At 41.0% G+C, this 9,775-nt stretch overlaps 1 protein-coding gene across 1 annotated transcript; it reads right to left on the minus strand.

Moving 5' to 3' along the window:
• Positions 1-4,748: 4,748 nt before the first annotated feature.
• Positions 4,749-6,053, minus strand: kcnj12a (potassium inwardly rectifying channel subfamily J member 12a; the record flags this gene model as incomplete). Its single annotated transcript, XM_079293602.1, has 1 exon — positions 4,749-6,053. The coding sequence occupies one exon, from the start codon at positions 6,051-6,053 to the stop codon at positions 4,749-4,751; it is 1,305 nt and encodes a 434-aa protein (XP_079149728.1).
• Between the last annotated feature and the right edge of the window lie 3,722 nt (positions 6,054-9,775).

Below are 9,775 nucleotides of genomic sequence, written 5' to 3' on the forward strand. Positions count from 1 at the left end.
AGTGGCCAGCACGCTAATCCCACATCTGTCGCTCAGTGTGGGTGATTCAAACACCCCAACCTGAATTATTTAGAAAGAACTGACGACCACAGATCTCGTGCAAAGAGTTCAGGATTATTCATCACCAGTCAAAAATGTGTACCGTGGTGCTGATGACGTCATTGTACTAGCAGTCCCACTGTTATACTTTGGAGGAGCTCATCTAAGTTTATGTCACAAATACTGTTGTTATACTTTTTAAACTGTATACGGTATATTTGGAAAACACTGTTATGAACATTATTCTAATCCCATATTATATTGTACTTGAAAACCAAATCACTGAACAGTAGAGATGACCGAGGTTTGGCTTATCACAGATTGGTATCTTTGTTGGCCTATAAGTAACAAGACAGTTACAGTGCAAAAATGACAAAGATACGCTTACGGTCATTTAGAAACTGTTGCCATTATGTCGTTTTTCAACCGGAGAGAATTTAATTTTGAAAATGGAATTTCCCAATTTTCCCACTTTTACGCGAGCTGCTCATTATTTGCGCTCCGATTAGTAACTTGAGATGCTAGGCTGACGTTGGAGTTGAGCGACGACGTGTACGACCAGGTTGTAGACAGTTTACAAGCTGACTTTAAACCAAGAAACAACTAAATCACCGTCAGACAATAGCTGGTTAGCATTTCGGTCAATACGTTACGCCTCTTTTGCTCTGTTTACATGCACTCAATTAAAGCCTGCTCGAACGCGATGAGTCAATAATACATGTACTACACGGGAAACCAGAACGCTTTCGACACCAAAATCTTGTCCTGTTTCCTACATCAGCCTATGAATGTGGAATCCGTTTAATAGAAATAAAGCTCTGTTGAACAGTGTGATCGTTTAACTTCCAAGAAAACCCAAAGTTACTGAGCAATAGGCTTTTCTCACAGAATGAATTTTTACTTGTCATAGTAGGAAATACACAGGTGTGATAATTACGTTAACGATGGCTCGGTAGTAGTCAAGTATGCCGTGAAACAATACGGTGTCGTCAGTTCTGAGGTAGCAGAGTAATACTGATCTCTCATGTGTTGTTACTCCATTGATCTGATAAAGTCAGCTGCAGGCCTCTTGCCCATCAGTGGAGCCAAAAGTCTCCAGGCCGCCGTTTCTTTTTTTGTGTGTCACAGTGATTAATTAATGAGCCTTCTCTAATAATTGGCTCCAGACCAGGAAGTCATCTGACTGTGGTGACTTCATTCTTGATCTCTCATCTTAACCCCCCCCCCCCCCTCCCCTCCCCCTCACTAAGATGTTTTACTGCCTCAGCTACCACTTCATCCATTTATGACTCAAGCTTGAGGATGTCTGAGGTTTGCATTGGATTTTGCATTTCAATACCGCCCGTGACTGCTGGGGCCACTCAACAAAAAGAGATGAAAACAACCTTTTTTCACAGTTAGTTTTTTAATTTAATAATTTAAATGACTTTGAATTAAAATCAAGAGCCCAGTAGACCATTTGCTGGACATAGGAAGACTTCTACAGAGGTCAAAAGTGTTTCCAATCATCCCTTTAAGAGAAATACCTGTTAAATCATGAGGATCTGTGCTGAAATCAAACAACAGAAATCAAATCATTGAAAAGTGAGACAAGAATCATATTTTTGCCCCTCATTAGTGATTTCATTGTAGTACTCCAATAAAAACAGATACATATTGATTGCGGTATTCTATCAAAAAGAACTTTGTGTAAAAATAAGCAGGTTGTTCAGCCTCCTGCTCCCTATTATACTTTTTATGTTACTCTGCTTTTTACACTGTATACCTTTATGTTTAGCTAAAACAAGTGTGCGTGTGTTTCTTTTTCAAGGGCTCAGGTGGGCATCATCAAAGCTAAAACAATCTGCAAAAAAGTTATACAGTAGAAATGCTTCAGCTTTTTTTTTTTTGCCAGTGAGTAGATGCAGAGGCTTCACACATCAGTGTATAGAACCTTCCCAGAAGGCAATAAGCATAATAAATATTTTGGGCTGGGTAAAGAACGCTTCACTTATTTGCCAAAAGAATGCTCTTTATATTTGACTATATCCCACAATGTTCTAAAAAGCAACATATAACCTAAAAATATCATATATATAAAATGACTATTAGGAAAATATTAGTCATTGTGACCAACATAACGACCATTTCATGGTTCTCTTCTATGTGTTCATGTTGTAGTTTTTCACCATATCCTAAAGGTTTCCTTCTTAACAAATGTGCTATCTTTTATGTATGAAATTGAACTAAAATTGACATAACGTCCACGTTTTAGTGAGGTAACAGATCAACTGGAAGTGATAAACATTTTAAGGTTTGAGTGATCATTTCTCACGAGGCATCTAGAGGAAGGAGTCTTTTTTTAAATGCTATTGTCCATGCCAAAGAAAAAATAGTTATCATGCATTATAATTGTGCCTCTTAAACTACGAGCAAATGATTGAATCTGTAACTACAACTTAGTTACTTATTTAGTTGATTTGGTTTTAACGTTTAGGTGAACAGGGTTTTGCTTTAATTAGCTGCAAATCTTCAGGAATAATGTAAATCTAGAGACTATTTGCAAACTGGAGACTCAAACACCTTTTTGGAATATGATTATCCATTTTTCAAGATCAGTCCAAACTGTTTGTTGGAATTTTACGTCGGGAACAATCACTTCAAAACTTAAGTCTGAGCTACATTCATTACTTTGGTATCAAATCTGAGAACTCGTATGCATATGTGTGCAATAAACTGAAGACTGCAGGGTCATTCTCCTCGCAGCATGCCTTCAACTCATTATCTGGGAATCAAGAGTTATAAATATGCATGCTCAGTGTATTACAAGAGAATTATTAATGATATGCCTTCTAAAATTATTTCAGAGAGATGTGCTTTAGTTTGTATTGCTTCCATTCAACCTTGGTCCAGTGTATTAACTCATTGTATTAGCATATTGCTAAATGCATTTACAGTATGTAATGTTTGCAAATGCCAGAGGAATCAATATGAGGAGTGAAGGAGGACGATATTCTCTCTTTATTTTACTGCTACTCATATCTGTTTAGACGATTACAGGTTTTTAGTCAAACTTAGTCTTGCACACATTTTTATTTTTGTTGAAGGATACATTTGTCATATAATTATTAAATACTATTCTGTCATCATCTATAAACCAGGTAAAGTGTCAAACAGAGATTGACTCTGTTATTAATAATATAAAGAGCATCTAAATTTACACACTTTTGATGTAAAATGAATAGGCACATGGGGCCGGATACTGTAAATTGGCTAACACGTTTGGACTACTCCAACCTTATTAGCATAACGCAAAGTGTTTTAGACACATTAACCCTTTTGATGCTTGTCCTTTTAGCATTTGGAATGGATGCTTGTAGGGTGGTTTAAAATAATAATCATTTTTTTGCATTTTTAGCGAAATTTTGACTGTCAATTAAATTGAACTCTTGTCAAAAAGATGATTGATTGATTGATAAACGCAACAGCTAATTTTTGAAATTCAGTTCATGCATTTTTCCTTCTCTTCGGGCTAAGCACTAGGTATTAATCAAAGTAATGTCATTACATCATTTCATCTCAAACAGAACTCAATAGGATTTCTCTCCCCTGACACTGTTAACAATATGCATAGATTCATTTTTTAAAGAGGACAAAATCATTAAGTGTCATCAATCTTGTTATCGACTACCAGTATACAGGTCTCACTTTAACTTAGTTCATAAGACTTTTTCAAGTTGTGAAAGTAAAGGTACCCGTTAAGGTGCATCTCTTTGTGGAGTTACAAATCGCTGCTATTCAGTTATTTAATTAGTCATCGCAAACTTGGATATTGCAACCTGTATCTTGCCGACATAATATTTTGAAGAACTACAAACATTTTTTTAAGACAGTTGTCCTCCATTTGTGCTTTTGTTTTACCTGACTACTTATTAACGTTTGTACGTGACATGACATGTTTTGGCCAGTGCAACCAAACGATGGTGCTGATGGCTTAAGATGTTTGTTTTTAAGATAAGGTTAAGAGATTATAAATAAAGTGACGCTTCATACAATTCAATTTATGTTCAACATATGTATGTTCTTCTTAGTGCAATTAATTGTGCCTACAATGGTAGATTTTGGGATCACACCAATACATGAATGAAGGTGTGGAATTATGTTGTACTCAGTGGCTCACGGTCAGATGTTTTATCACTGCTCAATGCACGCATTTCCATTGTGTCACTGAACGCAGGTGCAGTACATTACAGCAATGCGAGGAGATCTCAAGAGAGGCCTTGTAACACTATTATCTGTGCCCAAGATCAAGTTGAAACAGCAACTTCTATTTTTTTTGGGGGGAAACTGATACTGCACACAAAACATAACTTACCTAAGCAATGTATTTACACCTACAATTTGATTATAAGGTTCTGTCATAGTTTTTGATGCACTATCATTGAACACTCTCAACTCAAAATGACCATGTGAAAAAAGATTCAAGTTTCCATTCAGGAAGAAGGTCTTTCCCGAGCCTTTTCCTTGATTGTAGACATTCCTTACCACAATTTTCTAAGCTGTGAACTCTTTCTTTCCCCCATTTCTTCCAGTTAAGTCCCTTTTACTGTTGTCTTATTTACTTTCCAAACTTTTACAGTAGTCAGCTTTTCCTATGGCACTTTGCATTGTTCTGCGTTTCACCCTTGGATACAGTTATTGAAAGTTGATCCAGGGTCAATGGGTCGAGGTCATATTTCCGACTCTCTGCGATATGACCTTTGATCCAGCGCCCTGGTGGCCTGTAAGCGTTCAAACTCATGTCGGCTGTTCCTGTCTGGACTGAGGTTCGCCAGTGCCCTGCTACCACCACCTCCTACATCCTCCTCCCCATCGTCGTGGCTGAGGAAGGCCATCTCATTTTCATAGCAGAAAGAGTTGGAGCTCGGGACTAAGAACTTGTTCTCAACCATGTCCTTGGCACTGCAGCGGGGGGTGGACGGCACCTCGTAGGTTTTGTGAAAGTGAGAGAAATCCACCTTGTACACGTTCTTCTCCTCAAACAAGACTGGCTCGAAACGGTGACCCCAAAGGACCTCAGAGGCTAAGTAGGAGCTGCGAGCCTGCGTGGTCATGGCGGTCGCTTCAACCATCCCCTCCAAGATGACGACAATCTCAAAGTCTGCTGTCTCCAAGTCCTGTTTGCTGATCCCAAACAGGGGGCTCTCCTGATCTATCCCATGGAGAATAGTGATCGGGGAAACCAAGAAAATCCTGTCCAGACCTTTATCAAAGCCCACATTAATGTCTATCTGGTCTAGAGGAATGTATTCCCCCTCGTCAGTGATCCGGGGTTTGATGAGCTGTGCCCTAACATGGGCCTCTACTATGTGGCTCTTGCGAAGGTTCCCCACCCTCCACATTAGGCACAGCTTTCCATCCCGCATGGCAATGACAGCATTGTGGCTAAACAACAGCGTTTGTGCTCGCTTCTTAGGCCTCGCCATCTTGGCCATGATGGCGCCAATCATAAAGCAGTCAATGATGCAACCCACGATGGACTGGAAGACCACCATGAAGACAGCCACCGGGCACTCTTCAGTCACACAGCGATAGCCGTAACCTATGGTGGACTGTGTTTCAATGGAGAACAGAAAGGCGGCCACAAATCCATTGACCTGTAGGACGCAAGGAGTGAAGTTGTCATCTCCGGCGGGGTTGTCCAGATCTCCATGCAGCAAAGCAATGACCCAAAAGGCTAAGCCAAAGGCCAGCCAGGAGACAACAAACACAAGAGTGAAGACTAACAGCATCCAGCGCCAGCGAATATCAACGCACGTGGTGAAGATGTCGGCCATGTAGCGCTGCGACTTATTTTCCATGTTGGCAAACTGCACATTGCACTGGCCATTCTTTTTGACGAAGCGGTTGCGGCACTTGCGGCGGGTGTGGAGCTTGCCATTGCCAAAGCCGTTCATACCATGCATGGTACTGAGGCGGAGGCCCTCTTCCTCAGATGACACAATGCTGTAGCGGTTGATTCTTCCCACGCTCATGCTCCTGGCAGCACCTCCAGCTGCAGGGTCAGTGCAGAGGTACGGGCCTGGAGTGATCGAGGCCCCTCACAGCGTGATCACTGGCTAAGTTGCATTTCACTGAGTCATAGACAGGGAGCTGGGTGGGAGTCTTGAGCTTTAATCCAATCCCTGTAGAGGAGAACAATGTAAGCGTCTTTCTGTGACATAATGGTCAAATCACACCATACATGTGTATGAAATCACATACACGGTCAACAAAGAACCAACCATGAATTCCTTCAGCTGAAAAACCTTGTAAAACGTACATAATGCTCAAATAATTCTGCTACTTACTAATATTTATAGATCATTTCACTGAATGAGCACGATAGACCAACTCACCATCATCACTTACAGCGTTCTGAAGAACAAAAATTCAGAATAAAATTATTATTTTTGGGGGATATTGTAGATATACCTGCATTAGATTAACTTGATTTAGATTTTTGCTGTATGACTGACTATTTTGCCATCTATTTAATATAATATGTTTGTTTATTATACGTCTTCCTGTTAACGAATGCAGTAAGTAATCAGTCTACCGGGGGCCAGCTTCTGATAAGTTTGTCCTCTTGCAAAATCTGATGTTTAATATGATAGGAAACAATAAGGAACGTGATGAATGTGTTAACAGTAACAGTAAACATTGTTATGAGATCACCCTTTTCCCTGTCCCTCTTGTCTGTACAAGGTTTATAGTGTCAGTATCTGTAATACCGGTCACTTCAGTTCATTTACACTCCTTCTCCTCGCCATCTTGCTCTCTTTAAACATCACGACTCGAAATCCAATTGGTCCTCACTGAAGGGTCCTCGTGTCTTTTGATGTTGGCTGGGTGAGTGAAGAGCTGGTCTCACAGCAGATCCACTTCTGTCACATGGCTTTTCCTGTGCTTTTCTCTTTCAAATTAGACGGTTGGCAGTGGAGACAAACTAAGTCACCTACCAGATGTTTATTATTCTGGAATGGAAAAAAAATGACCGTCATGTGAGTCACTTCTCGTATCTGGTTCGGTGTTTTGTGAAATTAGGAGCTCTGTCAAATTTCAGGCCTACCAGTGATAGGGAAGGCTAGTTTTCAGCACTCTTGCTTGTATTTATAGATTATCAGCAGCGTGCCATGCAGTCATCACATATTCAACAGACAATCTGCGCGCCTCTATTTCTGTTTTGGCCTTAAGTTTGCCATTGTCCTTTCACTACAATACTTTTGTGAGACTGTGTTGTGTGTGTGTGTGTGTGCGTGAGTATTTAAACACACTCCGATAGGACTTGTGTATGTATGCCACTGACTCCATGGACATGCAATTCTAGATGCAGCATACAGGGATGAGGGGCTGCAGGACTGTTTATTTGACCCCATTCTGTACAATTTGCAGTGTTATGAATGATGTTGTGAGGATGTGGTCAATTTATAGCACCTTCCCATGGTGCCCCATACAAGTAGGTAGTAGATTTGTCCCCTGTGCAATGCCCTGTGTTACATACTTATTGTAATTACATACTGGAACTTTATCTTAACCAAAAATGACAAGATTATACACACTTGATAATGTGTGTGTGAAAATGTTAGTCTGGAATGCAGTTCATCTCCAATATGTCAGTGCGGCGATAACCTGGCCCCTGCGCTGGATGTTGAGCCTCGTGTTCAAGGAGTTTTGCCCAAAGGGGCTAGACTGAAGCCCTTCTGGGTGCAGACAGCTTTTATCGCCTGGCCACATCCGTTCTGTGTCTTCTGGCCTGATTTGGGCCCTAAAGACTTGACAGTTCACTCATGTGTGATCCCAAGTCCCAGGTGCCCTGCCGTCTGCCGCACACTCGCACTGATTCCATCCTCACTTACACTCTTTCAGGTGGAAGTTCTCCTGATCTGGAGCCAAATGACTTCATGCACAATCTAAAAATTGTCCCTTAGGGGTCAAACACATACCTGTATCAGTAAAATATATACTGTTTTACTCTTTTTGCCTTTTTGGACAATATCACACTACAGTCCCAAAAGAGCACAGCTGTTAATGCTTGAAATAGTAATCCTCATCCGCTCATCTCAAATCTGTGTAAATATCAACCAAACTAGATTCTCTCATCCTTTAGACAGACAGTTTAATTACGTATATATTTGTGCTCATTGGCTCACCCACGTAGTGGCAGGTAGGCCTGGTTGTGTGGTATAGTAACCACACTGACTGTGTTATATAACTGAGATGAATATCGAGCCTGAACGTCCTCTCAATATGTCACACGATACATTTTGGTCTCGACACGCTGCAGTCGTACAGTGTCAGGTGTCCAGAGAATTGGTCAAATGAAAGTAAAAACCCCTCCCTGAGTCTTTGGAGTCATTAGAAAAGTCTAAAGAGTCTTAACCCATGCAGAAAGCCTTTGCTGTACACAGGAAGCTCTTCAAATCAGATTGTCCCCCTGAGAGGTTATGCATGTGACGTTTGAGTGTACATGCTGCTTAAAGATCAGTCTGTGTCCCCAGCTCTTTGACTTGGAATTGATGGTAGTCGTTACCATGCCAAGACGTTTGACATTAGATGAATTCACTGCTAGTGACAGCTGAATAACTATGACTCTAAATGGTATCAGATGGTAAATAATCAATCTGTAGTTCTTTCGTCATATTTATTACAGCTACAGCATACATTTAATTGAAAAGCTGGTTGTATGGATGAAAAATAAGCATTTTTTGGTCATTTGTGTGTGTTTTTGTATTGATATTTTTACGTTGTCTCGCTGGTCAAACGCTTTGATTTTCAGACTTGCGTCTTTGATTCATAAGGCAGGACAGAGAAAGTGATTGTCCCTCAGCCAACAATTTCATAAAACACCTTTTTGCGACCCTGTCTGCTGTGTGTGTTCTCGGGCAGTCAGGAGGAGTGACCTGGGGGTGACGATGAGCTTGCAGCTGATTAGGTTCAACAGAATGAATAATTGGACGTGCAAAATAATTGAAGGAATTCGGAGGAACAATGACGTGTAGCGGGAGAGGGTACTTCATCTCAAGAGAAGCTTGCAGGAAACTGAGCTCCACCGCTCTGATCCCGGCCCACCTCCCAAGGCCATTGTGAAGGAAGAGCCGAGGCTCGGGTGTCATTGTGTTTTCCTATAGCTCTCCACGCGGAACTCATCTCGTCTCAAGTAACCTTCAGGTATTTTCCTGTAGAAAGTAACACCAACTTCACCAAGCAGAAATGGTGAAGCGCTGAAGACGAACAACAACACGTTGTTGTTTTCCTTTTCAAAAAAGAATGCAATAATTGACATTTCGAAGGCTTCCTGTGGTTCAACTGCTCGACGAAGAGATGGAAGTTAGAATCAGACAGTAACCAGCCCTGGAGGCTGTTGGACTCACTATGTAGGCCATCCCCTGCGGCTGAGATACCATCTCAGGTGGTTGTTGAGAGAAGTGGTAGAGAGACGCGTTCATAAAGAACTGAGTCACCTTCTCACGTTGTTTTAACAGCTGCTATATTATCTACAAGTAGAACAAAATCTGTCGTTTTTTTTTGCTAGCTGCACCTGTAGTTTTTTCTCTCTCCTCTCAAACACCTGGTTTCCTTTGATTGATCATTCCCACATGTACCCTTCTCACTGGGCTTTTTTGATTACTGATACCCACAAAGGCTGCATCGCCCATATTCAAGCTAAAGTCTGTAATTTCCAATTTAAAGCAGCACCTGTTGAGCTCACGAGCTT

The sequence above is a fragment of the Melanostigma gelatinosum genome (genome assembly GCF_949748355.1).
Source record: "Melanostigma gelatinosum genome assembly, chromosome: 21".
NCBI classification, from domain to species: Eukaryota; Metazoa; Chordata; class Actinopteri; order Perciformes; family Zoarcidae; genus Melanostigma; species Melanostigma gelatinosum.